Source organism: Crinia signifera, chromosome 3 (genome assembly GCF_055691185.1).
Source record: "Crinia signifera chromosome 3, ASM5569118v1, whole genome shotgun sequence".
Taxonomy (NCBI): domain Eukaryota; kingdom Metazoa; phylum Chordata; class Amphibia; order Anura; family Myobatrachidae; genus Crinia; species Crinia signifera.
Genome location: NC_139219.1, coordinates 259,514,043 through 259,533,763, shown reverse-complemented (window position 1 = coordinate 259,533,763; position 19,721 = coordinate 259,514,043). Strand labels below are relative to the sequence as shown.

General features: G+C 43.9%; 2 protein-coding genes across 8 annotated transcripts in view; one reads left to right on the top strand and one right to left on the bottom strand.

Annotated features, from left to right (window-relative positions):
- Positions 1-16,331, bottom strand: part of CLRN1 (clarin 1) — a 72,412-nt gene extending 56,081 nt beyond the window's left edge. Inside the window, exons 1-2 of one of the 4 annotated variants that reach the window (XM_083177952.1) lie at positions 16,222-16,331; positions 10,267-10,449 (exon numbers count right to left, since the gene is read on the bottom strand). In XM_083177952.1, the coding sequence (XP_083034078.1) occupies positions 10,267-10,330 (64 nt within the window). In that variant the 5' untranslated portion in view covers positions 10,331-10,449; positions 16,222-16,331. Of the gene's footprint in view, positions 1-10,266; positions 10,450-10,528; positions 10,599-12,433; positions 12,476-12,562; positions 12,690-16,221 lie in introns of those variants that run through there. The other 3 variants (XM_083177951.1, XM_083177953.1, XM_083177954.1) reach the window with 3 other exon arrangements.
- The window catches only part of MED12L (mediator complex subunit 12L), a 458,604-nt gene continuing 454,901 nt past the window's right edge, over positions 16,019-19,721 (top strand). For 3 of the 4 annotated variants that reach the window (XR_014471810.1, XM_083177939.1, XM_083177937.1), the window contains exon 1: positions 16,019-16,375. The gene's annotated coding sequence lies outside the window, so the exon portion shown is untranslated. Of the gene's footprint in view, positions 16,376-19,565; positions 19,670-19,721 lie in introns of those variants that run through there. The other variant, XM_083177938.1, reaches the window with a different exon arrangement.

Below are 19,721 nucleotides of genomic sequence, written 5' to 3'. Positions count from 1 at the left end.
GCTAGGGTGGGCCCCATTCATGTGTGTGTTTTCTGTTTTGCACCTCACTCTTGTGTTCTCTTTGGTTTGAGTTGTTATGTCAGTGGTCTTGAGGAAGGGGCGTCAGCTCCGAAACTGTTGACCATGCAAACTGACAGTTTTTTCACCATCATGTTCTAATACAAGTCATTCACGTTTTTTGGAGTGCCGCCTCCTGTTTTCAATTATTTGGAAATCGTCCCTATATATATATATATATATATATATATATATATATATATATATATATATATATATATATAATGTTTCCATGTGTGCCCCGACGTTTCGGTCCAAAATGGCGGACCTTTATCAAGGAGCTTGGTCAGTATAAAGTCACAGCAATCAACGAAGTCATGGAAGGAAGCCCATAGTCAAAGGAGCAGCAGCTGCTCCTTTGACTATGAAGATAGCATCAAAAAGATGCCCATTAACAGGATGGCATTAATTAAGCTGGTATTAAGCGGAGCAAAAGTCAGGTGTTATAATACTATTTAATTTTAAAAGTATATTACACACAGTATATATCACCCTCATGGGTATAAGCTCAATGCAAACTCAAAGATATATAACGCTGAAATATATTACCATCAATAATGCATAAGACCCCCTCATTGTTAAATGTTTTTGAGCAGTTATTAGTTTTCACCCAATTGAGTGATCCATGATTACATACCTGATCATTTCATTATTAGCAGTGCAGCGTTCTAGAGCATGTTTTTTTTTTAGTAATTCATTTAATGTTACATCTACTAGCTCAGTATCACTTTCATATATGTATGTTTATTTATGTCATAATTATGTTTTATTGCATATGTTATAGTCCGCTGTCTTTTCAGTTTGTTATATCACAGTTGATTTGTCATTTGTGTTTCAGTTGTATGCAGCACCCTTGTTTTGAGCCGCTCACTTACTCACGCATTCAAAAGCACTTTCCACCACTTTTTTTCCCCTAGCTTCAACAAAACTTTATTGTTTCTTCTACACGAACAGACCTGTTGCCACGGCAACGGTCCATCCGACAGTGACGTCACTAACGAAGCGCCCTTACCGTCCAAGAGTGACTGCGGTCCCTGCTCACAGCACTGATACTGCACTATATATAGAGGTAAGCTCACCTTGTACATTTATGTAAGCTGTTTTGATAAAAGCCCGGAAGGGCTGAAACGTCAATGCTACCTTGATTGACTACGAGTCGTTTGTCTGTTTGGATAAGCCCTGAGTGCCGCTGCTACCCCCTGCCTATATATATACATACATATATATATATATATATATATATATATATATACACACACACACACACACATATACACACACATACACACATATATAAGTAAAAGTTATTTATTGAATAAAAATCAGAACAAACAGATGGGGTTACATACCGCAAGCTGCAACTGTTACCTGCCGCTAGTATGTATAGCATAGAGCGAGTACTCCGTACCCAGAAACAGTTGGAGAGGTTACACTCTTCTCACAGCTCTAAAGGCACACAATCACAGAGACACTAGGCTACCACCCTACGCGTTTCGTCACACCGGACTTCCTCAGATATATATATATATAAAACCATTGCCCACCATTGCTGCTATTTATGCACTGTGTGCTAGGCCCCATTCACCTGTTTTTGTGAATAGCAATGTGCACAATAAAATGTATAGTGTTTTTCATAAAAGTTTTTGGTACATGTGAATTATCCGGGCTGTCGATTTTTTCCTTAAGTTTAGTTAACTTAAGGACACCCGACCGACGCGATGCCCACAATTTAACCCCAAATCGCGGGCATCACGTCGGTCGCGGCCGTTATAAGGGGCCGCGACGCGACCGACGCGATGCCCGCGATTTTTCGGGCGCAATGAAAAAAATCGGCAGCCCGGATAACTCACAAGTACCAAGTTTTTTAACATTTTAAATACTTTGAAAATATAACTAGGTGAATTGATAACTATAACTATAAAACTAAACTATATTAAACATGTATATAAATTTAACAACAAATATTTTTAACTTTTTACAGTCACCATGTCTACTGCGAAAGAGCAGGAATTCGTGGAAGGTTTTATTGAGCGGTATCGTTCCCACAAATGCCTGTGGAGAACAAAGTCCAAGGAGTATTGGAACATAATAAAAAGAAACCAAGCCCTGGAGGATTTGGCTTGCTTCAGCCTCCCATTCCACCCGGAGGCCAAAGCAGAATGGGTGCGGAAATGCATTCATAATCTCAGGACAGTTTTCCTGAAACCTCGCTCTGGTACTATGACAGGTTGATGTTCACCCTCAGCCAGGAGTCGATGAGGACAGGTGTAGTCCTGATGGTGGAACATGAGAACCCAGAAGTGACGGCGCATGAGGATGAGAATTCGCAGTCCGTGTTGGTACGTACATACTAATTGGTCAAGTTTGTTGCCTATCTAATCGATTCCTCCTGCCAATCCACAGCCCCCTCTCCAATAAAGTAGGCATGTACTGTTCCCTCACCTGTTTGGCTCGTGCACTCCCCGTGAAGTGTTGTGTTGGGGTTTGCAAGGAGGATATCTGCACTACCTCCTCTGGCAGATCTGGGTCTTCTTGGAGTGCTGTGCCTGTAGCCCTTTGATGTGTGGCTTTTCTGCGTAGTAAATTGTGCAGGACACAGCACGCCGTGACAATCCAGTCAATTTTGTTCACCCTCAGGTTGATGGCAGTGTGGAATATGCGAAACCGGCTAGCCAGGATTCCAAAAGCATTTTTCACAACACGCCGTGCCCTGGATAGCATGTAGTTAAAGATCCTTTTGTCATGGTTCAGGCCCCTTTGCGCATATGGCTTCATGACGTGCTTGTGCAGGCCAAATGCCTCATCCGCCACAAACACAAAATTAAGCCCCTCTTTAGTTTCCTGGACAGACGGCAAGTGAAGGGTGTTGGCCGTGAGCCTTTCGTAGAACTTTGTGTCCTTGAAAGTGCCACCATCCAATGCATGGCCATTCCTTCCTACATCCAGGAAGATAAACTCGTAGTTCGCATTAACCATACATACCATTACAATACTAAAATAGCCCTTGTAATTAAAGTAGTAGGAACCACTATTGATAGGCTGGGCTATGCGGACATGTTTCCCATCAATGGCTCCACCACAATTTGGGACGTTCCATCACTGTTCAAACTCCTCTGTGATGACTTTCCATTCATTCATGTTGGCAGGGAACTGACATTAAAAGTAAATAGAATTGATTAGTAACTGTGTTTTTTTTTCTTTCATTTTTTACAGCTTGCTGACGACCCACCTCCAACCCCTGACCTGTCTGTGCTATCTGATAATGCATGAACATCGAGTGAAGCTGCTACTCCGGCACGCACTCCGACACCCACTCTGGTACCAACTCCACCGCCCCACCGTGCATAAAAAATGCGTGGCAAGGGAACAAAAGGAGAAGCAGTTGCCGAGGAAGAATTTCTGGCGCGGGCACAGCGGGTCCTACAAAGACATCCAGACAAACATGACAACTATTTCACTTATGTGGCAGGGTGTGTGTGCCACATGGCTCCTGACATTTGAGAAGTTATGCATGGAGTTGGTATATCAGGGCAGTTTAGTTTGTCTGCGAAGTGGCACCAAAATAGTTGGCATGGGTAGTGCACCATAAACACCACTGTCATTAGAAACACCAGTGCCTACTCCCCCAGCCACCGTACCAGGCCAGTCGAACACACAAATTCCATCACACACACCCAATCAACACCCTCACAGCCATCACAAACCAGCAATTACTGACGGACGATCCGGAGTCTCCTATTTTTGAGGATCTGTCATAAAATATAGGCTATTTTGCCATTTAAAAATATTATGGGGTATTGTGTGAAAGACATGGTCTCAGCTGCCGATATGTGAAGGCCACTGCTCACATGGTGCATGGCGCACATCAATGGGGCCGGGCCCATTGCATCTGCGCCATATGTGCCGCAGCCTTTACATATCTGCGGCAGACCTCCTCTGCCACACAGTACCTTATCCCTACTGTTGCATTTTAAAAAGGGCCTGATTCCAAAGTTGCCAGAGTGTCTTTCTTGTTTTTTTTTATATATATGATGCTACCTGTACCTACATTACCAGAGGGAGGACAGTATTCTCCTCAATCTGGATAGCAAAAACCAAGTATTTCCCTTTTTTGTTCTTTCCCAATATTATGGGGTACTGTGCGACAGAGATGGTCTGACATCAATAGGGCCGGTCCCATTGCATCTGCACCATGCGCCATGTGTGGCGCAGCCTTTACATATCTGCGGCAGACAACATCTGCGACACAGTAGCCCATACTTATTGGGAAAGTTAAAACTGGTTGATACTTAAATGTTTATATATAGTAGTGTGATTTTTCAAAAATATCTCCTATACGGTATTATAATATATTTGCGTTAACACAATAATTTTAGATTTTTCTATGTATTTACAAATGTTTTATAAATGAAAGGCCTAAAAAACCTGTTTCTGTCCTAGGCCTAAATTATCAATAAAACAGTTTTGTTAATAAAGTGTACGGTGTATTTTTCCTCCTTACCTTGCAATACTGGTACTGCAGCACCTTCACAATAGCTTTGCAGGTCTCCGGGATGATGAGGACCAAAGCTTGCGGGGAGATGGGGGATCCAAACTTCAGGTCAGCAAGAGACTGTCCTGTCGCCAGAAACCTCAGAGTCACCACCAGCCGTTCCTCAGCAGGGATAGCCATGTGATACTTGGTATCCTGCTTCTCGATTTGGGGAGTCACCAGACTCAGCAATTCCTGGAAGGTGGCATCATCCAGTCGTCCGGATTATTTTCCCTGATCTCCCTGAGCAGTGGCATGTGAGACCGAGTCTGACACTGCAGTAGCCACTGCTTTGTCCAGCATGATCTTCCACTCCTGCCCTGGGCCCTTTGCTTCAGCACAGCATAATAGAGCAGGTAATCTTGCTGGTGCTGACCCATCACTGCATTCTCCATAGTGGACACTGTCAGTGCAGGGTTAAAAGACACTTTGTAATGGCAGGCAAAACAAAGTAATGTATAAAATAGCTATGTGCAGCGTTCAGCAGGTATACACCAAGCCTCACTAGTCACAAAGCAGAAATACACTGGTTTAAAATGGCTGCTGCTATTCCTGTCCCCTCAGCTAGTCCAGCCCCTTTATTTAAATTTCAAAGGCCAATCTGACAATGGTCGCATGTGGTTCTTGTAAAAAAACAGCGATCCGACCGTCTTTACGACCATTACGGGCGCATCGGGATTGGATCAAAATCGTTTACCAAAAAAACACACTTTTTGCTAATCGTTTGCTGGGGACTGCACGGGAGCTCCCGGGCAGTCCAAAGGAAATCGTTCCATGCTCCTCTTAATGTTCGTGGACGATCGTGGTCGTTCTGGTGTGTACCCCACATAGGACTTGCAGTGAAATGGGGTCCCTTTGCAATGGGCTGCAAGCTTAAATGCATTGACCAATTCATATACTAAAACCACATTATTTATTTATTTGATTATTTGTATATTAAGGTGAGTTAGTTTATTATGGTGAGTGTTGAGCTGTATTTGTATTTATTATAGCATGTGGTCACAGGCCACTGCACCCCAGCCTGGGAATGGCGAGTGCTGTTTGCACCACATTAGCAGGAATGGCGAGTGCGGTGGTATTCTGTATCTATCTATCTAAATATATATATGGAAATTGACACCACTGCGCAAAACCCTTCAGATTATCAGGTGTTCCTCTATGGTGTGCAGCCATCTCCCGGACTTCACCAAGGTCCACCAGTGTACTTGAAGAAAAAATAGGAGAAGCACACCAATGAATATAAAACAATACCTATACTATACTATATATATATACAATATATATATATATATATATATATATATATATATATATATATATACACACACACAATACCTATACTAATAAAAATGCTCACATACATAGAGGTTTCAGCTTGCCGGCATGGGTGAAGTTGACAGGTGGTGTTAAAACATCGGTATAACAACTCTTGTCGTCTCCGTCTGTGTCAAACAGACTCTCACACTGTGCACTGCAAAGCCGCAAGAACCAGCCCTCGTTCACCACGATAGTATGACGTCACCACGTCCTCCGTCTAGGGTGAGTGGTTTTGACTTATTCATAGACACTCAGAAATTTACTAGAACCCTTACCCTTAAAAGACATTTCTCTAAGAAATCAGTAGACCGGATTAATATAGATGATAGTAATGAGAATAGACCCATTGACACTGGTTTAAAACGTAAATCTGTATTTTATCCTGTGGAGTCAAGGGGTAATTACATTGATACTTTTTCCAATCTTGTACGTCAGGATTTTGAGGATCTTTGTAAAAATCAGAAAAGACAAAAAAAACTTTCCTAAAGATAATTTAACCAGGCTGGAGAGAGAGGCCATTTGGTCTCTTGAAGATAATCACAAGCTTGTTTTTAAACAGGCGGACAAAGGAGGTGGTTTAGTAGTTCTTAATAGGGAGGATTATATAGAGGAAGCTTATAGACTCCTCAATAATAACACCACCTACCAAAAAATTTAATCAGATCCTACTGAAGAAGTGATAGAAAAGATTGCTAATCTTATGGAATACGGTTAAGCTAATAATTTAATAAATAAAAATGAAGCTGAAAATATTATCAATAAGAATCCTACGATGGGTCTTTTTTATTTCCTATCCAAAATCCATAAGAGGTTAGAAAAACCCCTGGTTAGACCCATCGTGGCAGGAATAGGGTCTACCACGTCTTTTTTAAGAGTATATTGATATGTTTATACGTAAATATATGTGTACTTTGTGTTCTTACCTAAAGGACTCCACAGAGGTTTTATGCTCTTTACAAGATTTCGAATGGAAGACTGATTATGTGTGGTGCTCCATAGATGTGGAGGCATTATATACCTCAATCCCTCATGAAGGAGGTTTGAGGGCTATTAGGTATTATTTGTATAAGTATTCTACCCTAAATCATACATATAGAGAATTTTTGATTAAATGCATTGAGATCGTGATAGAGAACAATTACTTTGTATTCCAAGGAGAGCTTTTTCTCCAACAAAGTGGTGTGGCTATGGGGACACCCCATGCCCCGAGTCTAGCCAACCTGTTCTTAGGTGAATGGGAAGAAAATAATGAATATATCAATGTTGAATTTAAAAGCCATATTAAATATTTTAAAAGATATATTGATGACCTCCTGCTAATATGGCAGGGGGATATGGCCTCTTTTGAATCTTTCATGACCAAACTGAATGTGAACGATTACAATTTAAAGTTCACATACGTTGCTAGTAGGGCTAAAATATAATTTCTTGATTTGGTTCTAGACTGTAGTGATTGGTGCGATAGAGGCACTATAGGTACGTATACACATGTAAAGGAGGTTGACAGTAACAGTTATGTCCATTATAAAATCTGTCACTACAAGAAATGGCTCACCAATATTCCTTACTCTCAGTTTTAAAGGGTAAGGAAAAATTGTAGTACCAATGAGAAATTTGAAGGGCAATCCCTCCTGTATGGATCTAGATTTTGTGAAAAGGGGTATCCTGATGAGCTTGTAAAAAAGTGTAAGAGTAGGGCTAGAGATACAAACAGGTCTGACCTCATGAAATATAATAATAGAACGAAAACTGAAAATATTTTTGTGCCCTTTGTCACTAAATATAAAGCTGATGGGAATGCAATTAAAGAAATACTCGAAAAGCATTGGGGAGTTCTGAAACTTGATCCCTTACTCAGAGATGTGTTGCCAGAAAGACCACAAGTGGTTTTTAAAAAAGCCAAAGCACTAAAATCGATATTTGCTCCCAGTAAATTAAAACCTGTTGAATCCAAAAACTGGTTAACGTCTACCAAAGGTTTGTAAATTTGCTAGCAAAGAAAGGACCAAGTTTCATAATATGAGTAATGATAAGACTTGGGATATTAAGAGCAAAATGTCTTGTATTTCTAGTAACGTTATCTATCTGCTTGAATGCAGATTATGTTGGTAAGACCAAACGTTATTAAAAATTCAGATTTTGGAACATACACTTAATATCGTGAATAATGTACCCCATCACAGCGTGCCGAGACATTTCTTTGAATGCTGTTCCTCTAACCTTAGCAATTTTAGCTTTAAAGCCATCGAGCAGGTGATTTTGGACAAGAGATGCGGAGGATATTAGTAAAAAATTAAGTATCCGGGAAACTTTCTGGATCTACAATTTAGGAACTTTGTCCCCTGCAGAGATAAATGAAGGATGTGATATCACACCCTTTTTGCATGAGGTGGTTTCCGATAACTGTAGGTTCACTGACGGGTCCTTGCTGTTGAGCGATGCTCCTTGGACTTTGTTGATAGGTGACTGACAGTTTTGGGACCGCTGAAGCATATGTGATATAGCTTCTTCTCTGTTCTCAGTATTTGTCTGCTTATTTAATATCACTGTCTCTTTAAGTAGCCTTAGTATATCATTGGGCTATTATTATATATAACCTAGTCTAGATATTGGGATTGTATTTTATGCCATATTGAATGATATCACTAATATATGTTTTCTTGCCTTCCTCGATTTCTCTCCCATACTATTGGATTTATATTTTATATTTATATATTTTTATATTGATATTGTATAATAATTGTGTTCTATTTGTAAAATATTAAAATGTACTTTTATTTATTCATTTGATGTCAAATATATGTTATATATATATATATATATATATATATATATATATATATATATACCCCACTGAAGGGTGTTGTACTTGGTTCACGGCGACAAGGAGATCCGGGCGCCGCTGTCGCAGCTGTACTTCTGCCGCTACTGCAGCGAGCTCCGCTCCCTAGAATGCATCTCTCACGAGAAACAACCCAGGAGATTTAAACAGACCAGGGCTCCAGTAGCACACACCTCCTTGAAGAAGGCAAGTAGCTGAAACGCGTTGGTGACATAATTTAACATACTGAACCAAGAAAAAAGAAACGGGCTGAGATCACCCCCAGACGTAAGAACTAAGATCTGAAGACTTACACCGGCTGGAACGTGCACGAGATACCGTCAGCGTGGAGAGGGTAAGTAGGAGACAGAGGGGGACTAGAGAGGCAGGAGGTTTCCCGGGCGGTCAAGCGAGGCGGTGTTGACGGCGGCGTTGCTGCCCAATACACTGACCCCCGCTGCCCTAAGTCCCTGTAGCGAACGGGTGTCAGCGGCGTGTGACGTATTGAGTGCATTATCATTTGTGCGGCACCTCCGCCATCCCAAGTAGCAGCGGAGAAGACACCGGCACCCTAATCTGCACCAGTCCCCCCCTCCTCCGGAAATCCGCAGAAGAAGCTGTAAGATCTAAAGGGGTACCCGAAGACTTATTTGCACTACTATACAACTGTTTGACGGGACGCCGCAAACAGAGTATAGTCAAATAGACTGAGACTTTTAACGCTGCAATCCAGCAGCAAAGATTGGACAATTTGAACTGTGCAAGCACACAGACCAGGAGATTTCAGACACAAATCGTGTACAGAGGCCAAGGGCCAGTGCACGCAACGTGGCAAATTTTCTATACTGTGTGCATCACTGTATCAATGTAAAAACTTCCTTAAGTAAATTTGGTTTAGAGTAAACACTGTGTCACATCCATTTATTCACTATTCCCATAATTATATAGTATCAAGTACATAAGATTGAGCGCAGCACTATCCCCAAAATATATACTATTATTGGAAAACTGTTCTGTAAAGTGGTGTAGCAAATATGTTTAGTGTGTTTTTAAATTTTATTGATGGTAATCAGTGTTATCAGCTGTAAGGGAAATAAAATCAGAGAGTATCAGACTGGACATACCCCCTGACGAAGTCCTTTGGCGTGACGAAACGCGTGGGGCGTGGCTTAGAAGGAGGACGTGGTGACATCAAAATATTGTGGTGAACGAGGGCTGGTTCCGGCGGCTTTGCAGTGCACAGCGTGACAGGCTGTTTGACACGACAAGAGTTGTTATACCAATGTACCGCTGTTTTAAGACCACCTGTTAACTTCACCCATGCCGGCAAGCTGAAACCTCTATGTATGTGAGCATTTTTATTAGTAAAGGAATTGTTTTATATGCTGCTCATTGGCACGCTTCTCCTATTTTATATATATATATATATATATTTTTTTTTTTTAAATGCAGATCCCAGGTACGCCTACCACTGCTGAAAAATACCACTATTTCATCCTTTACAATGTTCGGGGCTTGTGCCCCATCATCAGGAACATACCTGAAGTATGAACAAAAAAGCTTACGTTAAATCCATTCTCCAATGTGAAGCACACACCACACATTGCTGGCAACTGGGCCCACGTGACCGGGGAGGTGAACGGCGCTGTCGAAATTCATTGTCAGTCTGTTCCCTGGTAGTTGCTATAGCAACCGTTAAAAACACTTCTCCAAGTTTCAGTGACTGTAAACAACAATGAAAAGATACTGATTAACATGCAACATACAGTATATTGGTCACAATAAAAAAAAATTATGCATACCACAACGTCAAGGCTGTCAGTGATTCATCATTGTAAGAATTGGTGGCATGCTTTACAATCCAAAGTCACGTTGGTGGGAATGGGTCCCCCACAGCTCTGTTTCTCTGTCCCCCATTCCCCTCCCTGCCCCCACAGCACTGCCCCTCTGTCCTGCTCTCTGCCCCGACGGCAATGCCCCTCTGCCCCCCTCCCTGCCTCCACAGCAGAGCCGGCCCTAGCCTAACTGATGCCCTAGGCAAGATTTTGGCTGGTGCCCCCTAGCACCGCCACTAGTTCTGCCTCTGACCCTGCTCCCCTTTCCCAGCACCATCAATCCTCATCATACCAGTCATCATTTTTGTGCTCCTACCCGCAATATATTAAATAGAAACAGTGCACACATTCGGTGCGCAGCCCAAACAGGGGTGTGTTCTTGCTGGGTAGGGGCATGGCCACACAATAGTACCCCCAATTCAAATTATGCCACACAGTAGTGCAACTTTATTCACATTATATCATGTGATGGTGTCCCTTATTCACTTACATCACACAGTAGTACCACTTTACCTAATATACATTGCTCCTCACATTATTCACATTATACCCTTTGAAAAAAATCCTGAGAAAATATTGTATTTTAAGCACCTCCATGGCCACACTGCAACCCAGCACAAAGCAGTGTGTGCTGGGCAGAGGAGAAGAGCTGCAGCTGCTGCTGTCACTTAAGGGGAGGAGGCCCGGGGCCCCCACTGGGCCCTTCCATCAGACTTTGGCCTGGGTAATTTGTACTTCTACCCCTTTTTCTCAGCACCCCTGATAATACCACACAGTAATGCCCCTTACACATGACACACATTATTAATGTCCATATAAACATAATGCCCCTTACACATTATGCCAACCTTTATTAATGCCCTTCATACACATAACGACACACATAATGCCCCTTACACATATGTTGCACATTATTAATGCCCTTATACACATGACACACATAATGCCCATTACACATATGTTGCACATTATTAATGCCCTTATACACATAACACACATAATGCCTGTTACACATATGTCGCACATTATTAATGCATTTATACATGCCACACATAATGCCCCTTACACATATGCCGAACACTATTGCACAACCAACCCACCCGCAGAGAGCACTCACACAACCGCTAACACTGTGACCACTGCCTCTGCTTGGATACAGATGTTTCCTCATACATCTTGCCTTAATAGGCCATGCAGCTCCTGGCCAGTTCTGCTAATGTTGGGTGCCTTTTTTGCAGAAAATTCAGCTTATTTGCATTGTTATGTGACCAGGACACACAAGAAGCTTCCGATGATTAAAATGATATGCGGCATGCCTATATTATGTGTGCGACTGTGGCTGTACCTGCATACGGAATGCTATGTTACAGTAATTAACATGAATACACTATTTCATATGAAGATACAGCCTCACTCACACACAGAATATAGGCATGCTGCATATCATTTTAATCAGCAGAAGCTGCTGATGCCCCCAGGCATTCCAAATGCCCTAGGCAATTGCCTAGTTTGCCTATGCCTAAGGCCGGCTCTGCTCCACAGCACTATTCCTCTGTCCCCCCTCCCTGCCCCTCTGCCCCCTCCCTGCCCCCACAGCACTGCCCCTCTCCCCCCCCCCTTCCTGCCTTCAGAGCACTGCTCCTCTGTCCCCATCCCTGCCCCCACAGCAATGCTCCTCTGTCTCCCTCCCTGCCTCCACAGCAATGCTCCTCATTGGCCCTCTCTGCCCTACAGCACAGCACTGCTCCTCTGTCATTACCCCATTGCCCCCCCCCCCATGCCCCCAGCACCCTCCACAGCAGCCTAATTAGCCTGGCTTCCACCAGCTTTACATTTAATCCCCTTTCAGGCTCCTTATTTCCCCCTACTAACAAGGTCCCCCAGGCTCCATTTATCCCTGCACACACAGCTGCTTCCACCCCCCTCCCTCCAGGACAGCCCCCACACACATCTTCAGACTCTGTTCCACCCCTAGCATCCATCCCCAGGGCGGGTACTCACAGTAAAGTGCAGGGCACTGTAGATAGCAGAGCATTCTTGTGTCCAGCAGCGACAGGTGACAGGCGGCAGTGTCTAGTCCCCGGCTCCCTTAGATGAATGGCGTCTGCATGGTAGCTGCTGAGTTACTGTACACACGTGACAATGCAGGAGCTCAGCAGCAACTATGTGGACGCCATTGAATCATTAAACAAACAGTTATCAATCATCTCTCAGCCTTCCCGTACACAAGGGAGGGCTGAGAGATGATTGATAACTAGCCCTGCATCCTTCTTCCGAGTGCGCGGCTGCGGGCACAGCCAGTGAATAAAACACTTGCGCCGCCTAAAGGAGACAGGCAGCGAAGATGAGGGTGCCGGGGGGAGACTGCGGACGGATAGTGGTGGGTGGTATGAGCTGCCCGGGGCCCTCCCCTGACTGTCAAAGTAGCTGGGCCCGGGACAGCTGTACCCACATCCCCCCCCCCCCCAAATGGCGGCCCTTGTGACAGTAAACGGTACTTATGTATTATCTGGGCTCCCATGTTAAATGCACCCCATTTTTTCATACCCCTACTATCCAACTACGCATGGAGTTGATTTTATATAGTGTGGCGAGCGCAGCGAGCCACCGTGCCCGAAGCTTGGCGAGGGGACGCGGTCTCATAAGAAAAACGGGAGCCCAGATATTACATAAGTACCCAGTAAACTTATAGTTCACCATGCCCGTTCATACCGTCAAACATCGCTCCACTGCAAGTACATGTATGGGAGCAGGTCAACCAAACTCAGGCCCTTGAGCTGTTTTCATAATAAAAAAACAAAACAAAACAAAAAAAACACAGATCCAAAACCAGAACCAAAACTAACAAGGGTAATTTTGGTAAAACCAAACACAGATCTAAAACTGATACAGATCTGGCGTCTCTCATCTCTCTCTCATCCAAATATCCATTATACAAATTGTTCCGAAAACCAAAGTCTCCAGAATATACTTTGGTACTTGTGTACTAGCACGGCGCCCATCGCATCGCAGACCATAAGGCATGCGATGGGATGCGATGGGATGCGATGTTATACAATTTTAAATTGTATACCATCTAATTGTATGGCATTGTATGCCATTCTATCGCATATACAATGCGATGCGATTTAAAATTGTATAAGCACCCTAATGGGGGCTTACAATGTTAAATGCACACCCACGCCACCCTCACTATGAACGTGAACCCGAAGCGTGGCGACCGCCGCAGCGAGCCCGCGAGGGGCGGTGGTACGCGTCCTACGACCTTTCCATACCCCCACTATCCACGTCGGCGTGGAGTTGATGTTATATAGTGTGGCGAGCGCAGCGAGCCACCGAGACCCGAAGTGTGGCAAGCGGACGCGGAATACATGTAATGTAATAAGCGGGGCTCGCTACGCTTCGGGCTCGGTGGCTTGCTGCGCTCGCCACACTGTATAACATCAACTCCACGCCGACGTGGATAGTGGGGGTATGAAAAGGTCGTAGCTCGCCACGCTTCTGGTTCACATTCATAGTGGGGGTGCATTTAACATTGTAAGCCCCCATTAGGGTGCTTATACAATTAAACATTGTATAGGGGGCTTATACAATTTGAAATCGCATCGCAGTGCATCGGGTGTTTGCCATGCGATGCGATGCAATTATATGTTGTGCGACCAAATATCGTGGGCGCTGTGCTAGTACACAAGTACCTATACCTTTTTTTTCGGTACTTATGTAGTATCTGGGCTGCCGATTTTTTTATTGTATGCATTAAGTTAAGGCATACAATCAGATGCGATGCGATATCGCATCGCATCGCATCGCATACGACCATATCGCATGCGATGCGATGCGATGCGATGACCCGATTTTTCCATAGGATTCAATGTTAAAATGGACTGAGTCCATTTTAACATGGAATTCAATGGGAAAAAGGGGTCCTTTTCATACCCCTACTATCCAAGTGGGCATGGAGGTGGATATAAACCTGTGGCGAGCGTAGCGAGCCACTGAGCCCGAAGCGTGGCGAGCGAAGCGAGCCCCGCGAGGGGACGGTATTCTGTGTCCCCTCGCGGGGCTCGCTACGCTCGCCACGCTTCGGGCTCGGTGGCTCGCTACGCTCGCCACAGGTTTATATCCAACTCCATGCCCACTTGGATAGTAGGGGTATGAAAAGGACCCCTTTTCCCATTGAATTCTATGTTAAAATGGACTCAGTCCATTTTAACATTGAATCCTATGGAAAAATCGGGTCCATCGCATCGCATCGCATCGCATGCGATATGGTCGGGTGCGATGCGATGGACCCGATTTCAAAATCGGCAGCCCAGTTACTACATAAGTACCTTTTTTTCTAATTAGTATTTGCTAAAAAACCGACTGGGGGCACCTGTAATGGCACTACTGGGGGTATGTAACTGGCACTACTGGATACATCTGTAACTGGCACTAAATATGTGCAAGAAAATGATTTCTTGGCATTCAAATTCGGTGTCTGAGATTGTACACTTTAAAACCTTGTATCATGCACAAATGATACATATTTGTGTGTATTTCATGCATTTGTACAACATAAATGCAAGATACCTCAAAATGGATCATTGTATAGACAGCAACTAGGTCGACAAGCATTAGGTCGACACCTCTAGGTCTACATGCATGAAGGTCGACATCTCTGAAGGTCAACATAAGGTTAGGTTGACTGGGTCATTAGGTCTACATGGGGAAAGTCGACATGGGGTTTTCAATTTATTTTGTCCCAAATGTCGACACAGTCAACATGAACACTAAAAAATTGCACCGCGCCCCCTCGCATGGCTCGCTGCGCTTTCCATGCTTCAGGCACACTATTTTATTCTCCCACCCTGCTCTAGTGGATGGTAGGGCATGAAATCCTATAGATTGTAAGCTTGCAGCAGGGCCCTCCTACCTCCAAATCTGTCTGTTGTTACCCAGTTTGTTGTATCACTGTCTACTATTGTAAAGCGCAACGGAATCTGCTGCGCTATATAAGAAACTGTAAATAAATAAATAATAAATAAATACCACCTGTTGGCACATGTCGGCTCAATAAAAGGTGAAAAACCCCATGTCGACCTTTTGACTGTCGACCTTCCCCATGTCAACCTAATGGCCCTGTCGACCTAACCCTTCATGCATGTCGACCTAGTTGTTGTTAGACCTCAAGATACCTCACTCAAATACAAAGAGATTCCGAAATACTGAATAATCCTGGTATCCAAAATGCCTATATATATATATATATATACATACACATTTTTTTTCATATTAAAATTAATTTTACTTAACTAAAGAGTGTGTGTGTGTGTGTGTGTGTGTGTGTGTGTGTGTGTTTGGGGAAGATAAGAAGAGCACCCCGAAGGGCAGGGGAAAGTTTAGTAAATGCAAATTAGCCTAGAAAGAAATGTGTGTCGTTCCCCTTTAACATCCCTGTGACGTGGCCAGCTGTGCAGTGGGTTGGAAGCCGGCAGCCTGACAGACGTCAGCCTGTGCTGCAGCTGGAAAAGCAAGTGCATGGTGGTGCTGTGATGATTAGAGCCAGGGCTGTGCAGGCACTGCAGCACTCACTGGATCCCTCCCAGAGCCTGCAGCACAGATCAGCTCTGTGCACTGACCTGTGCTCTGTATCATCTGCCAGCCTTGTCATCACTCACCCTGCCCCCACTCATCTGTATGTGCTGCTGATGCACTAAATCTGCAGCATCCCCGGTTTGCACCATATTCCTGGTAATCTGGCCGGGAGGTCACCCCATTACCATCCACCGGAGAGAGAGAGCGGACACCAGTGCTGCATAGCCTGAGGCCAAGGCAAGTAGCAGTGCACACACCAAATCCAGCAGCCGGCTGCTATCATAGTTCCCTGCTTTGTGTAGGAGTCCTGCTTAGCAACCGCATGGGGGAAAATCTGCTACATTGGTACCACCAGTTCTAAAGCCATGCATGATTATTAACCCCTGCAGTCACGGGAAGAGTTAGCAGAGCTGCAGGGGTAACAGGTTCCAATGAGCAGCACAGGGGTAATTGTTAATGTACAGCATGAGATCATAGGAGGAGCAGACAGTTCTGAAGTGAGTTTTGCCAAGAATCTTATTCTTTCATGGGACAGTGTGACCTACTGTACCTGATTGGAAGGCGGGTAATGTGGAGACAATCAGCCAATCTAAACAGCAAAGAGCATTCGATATTTAGATGTGATCATTTTATATAGCTGTAACCGTAACTAGTGTCTATTGATCAGTGCTAATGGTTTTATACTTTATATAGTTTGTAAATGCAGTACAGTACATAGCACTAGGTATTTGCACATCAAAGTTGGCCCTGAATAAAATCAGCAGTATGTGCTTATGTAATTATGTCTGTTAAGGCAATTCGTGGTGTACTTTAAGGCCCATACACACGTTGAGATTTGTGCTAAACAATAGGGTAGGCAGTTTCCCTTGAACTTCCAGGTGTCTAGATCACCCTATACGCACAGTGATGTGTGCTAAACCTGTGTGTGTGTATCGTCATCGCTATGGGTTGTACACTCTGATTGATTTGTGCTTAATTTCTAATCTAGACAGGTTGCTTAGAAAACAGGCAAAAATCGCCACGTGTGTATTTTATCGCAGCAAGCGATAAAATGCTCGCATCAGGTTCTATTCTCCCTCTATGGGGGTTGTGGATCCCCATGTGGGAGAAAAGCCCCTGTTGCAACTGTCGCGCATTTAACAGTCAGGATTCCGACTTCGGTATACTGACCGTTGGAATTCCGACTGTCGGAGTGTCATCCGACACCCACTTCACACCCCTCTGTGTTTTTACTAGCACGTTTAGGGTCTGATTTTAAGACGCGCACAGTGTTGATCGATGGCGCATGCAGTTGGCCGATGTTTTAAGTCTGTGCACTAGGACACACTGCACATGTAAAAAAAAATCACGATTGTTAGCATTTAGTCATGTAATAAGACACAGAATAAAAAAAAAATATTTAAAGTTGCTCATTTTAATGTGAGCTGCAAACTTCGAACCATGGTCTATTGGCCTTGGAAGTCATGTGACATATTCATGTACCTCTATTACTTCACCATGTGCTCGCAAACTAATGCTTGGTACATACTGCGCTATGTGTACCCAGCGTGACATCGCCAGGGCTGAGACATGGTGGGGGAACTGGCATCGGCAAGTTCATACACACTTGACGAGGCTGGCAGTGGGGATGGGAACCAGGCTGGTTCTCACTTGTGATGTCCTCCGTCGTCCTGCGTGTACAGATGAGCAGACATTGTGCATACACACTGATATTAAGATTTTGTTGTTCCAACCTGTCAGAATTGGCAAATGGTTCATTTTATCATCTAGTTTCCAACCCAGTCCTCAAGTGTCCCAAACAGTCCACATTTTCCAGGTCACCTGTGGATTTTTAAAATGTGACAGTTGGTGATACACAGTGCACTGGCTGGATGATTTGGAAAATCAGAACTGTTAGGGGCACTTGAAGACCGATGTTGGGAACCAGTAGGTCATACTTGCCTACCTGACCCACTCCATGAGCGAGACAATTCTCTGTTCCTGGACTTCCCTGGTAATGTAGGATTGCCATCACCTGTGGTGAAACACCTTTCTTATGCTTGCCACACATCAGACCAGCTTTTCTCCAACCGTCCAACTAGTTGCTTGGATGGAATACAAATATGGTACTGGATGGGAGCAAATGTAATATTTACTTCAGAAATTTGCTCCCAAAATCTGGAAAAGGACAAAAGGAAGAGGACTGTCGCTCAGACACTGTACTGTAGTTGAACCTGTTTGATTCAAACAATTTGACTGAAAGTTTTTGTCCATTTTCCTGGGTTTGTGAGCACATTTCTGATCTTTGTCCAATCCAGTACCAGATTTTTATTCCATCCAAGCAATTAGTTGGATGGTTGGAGGAAAGTTGGTCTGTGTGGCCAGCATAAGCAATTACCTAGCTCCCTACAGGTGATGGCAATCATTCATTACCAGGGAAATCCAGGAACAGAGCATTTTCTCCCTCATGGAGAGGGTCAGGTAGGCAAGTATGCAGTAGGTTAGTATGTACCCAGCTTAACACTTCATCTGCATTCCTCTTTCCTGTCTTTTACTCCAATGCTGAAGCAATAACTGTACCCTCCAGCCCCACCCTGTCACTGTTACCCCACTCGCCCAATCACTGTGTCATGTAAGTCAGGGCTAATATTTCCATATTTCTGGGACTCCTCCTGCATCAGCATGCCCGTGCACAGTCCAAGAACTGCGTTATAGTAGACTAGCCCAGTGTTCCAGCAAATCTATTTACACTGCCAAATTTGCATTAATGCTATAATGTTTCTTTATTTCAAAAGTGTCCAATGTATATTTTCCTGAACGAGCTCACTAGATTACTTCATGCAAAGTATGTGCTCCATTTTTTTCACGGTTTGCAATGCATTTCAGATATAAAAGTATGGCATACTTGCCTACCTGACCCCCTCCATGAGGGAGAAAATGCTCTGCTCCTAGACTTCCCTGGTAATGTGCGATTGCCAGCACCTGTGGTGACACATCTTTCTTATCAATTACCCAGCTCCCCACAGGTGATGTGATACATTACCAGGGAAGTCCAGGAACAGAGCATTTTCTCCCTCATGGAGGGGGTCAGGTAGGCAAGTATGAAGTATGGTAGTCTTACTTTATAGTTATAGTTTACTTGCTAATGTTACATGTCTCCCAGGAGAGCCAGATGATGAGTCAATGTATATGATAACACTAATTGGGGGAAATTTGGATGGGAGTTGTATTTCAGATGGGATGTTGCTATGGGTAACCAATCAGATACTATCTATTATCTCCTAGAAGGTGCTAAACAAAGAAGTAGATTCTGATTGGTTGCCAATAGCAATATCCCATGTGAAATAGAACCCTCATCTCAGTAAACCTCCCCCATTGTGTCGTCATAGTACACTTCTGCCTAATTCATGATTGTTCGCAGTGGCCTGTCATCGCACAACAGATTATTGGTAGACTGCACTTGTGCTGCAATCGCAGTGAGGAGCTGTGGTCCTGCTCGCAGTGAGGAGCTGTGGTCCTGCTCGCAGTGACGGTTTTATGGAAGACTGATTGGTACGAAGTGACCATTTGGAGCTGTTTACAGGGAGTGGTTTGGAAAACGCAG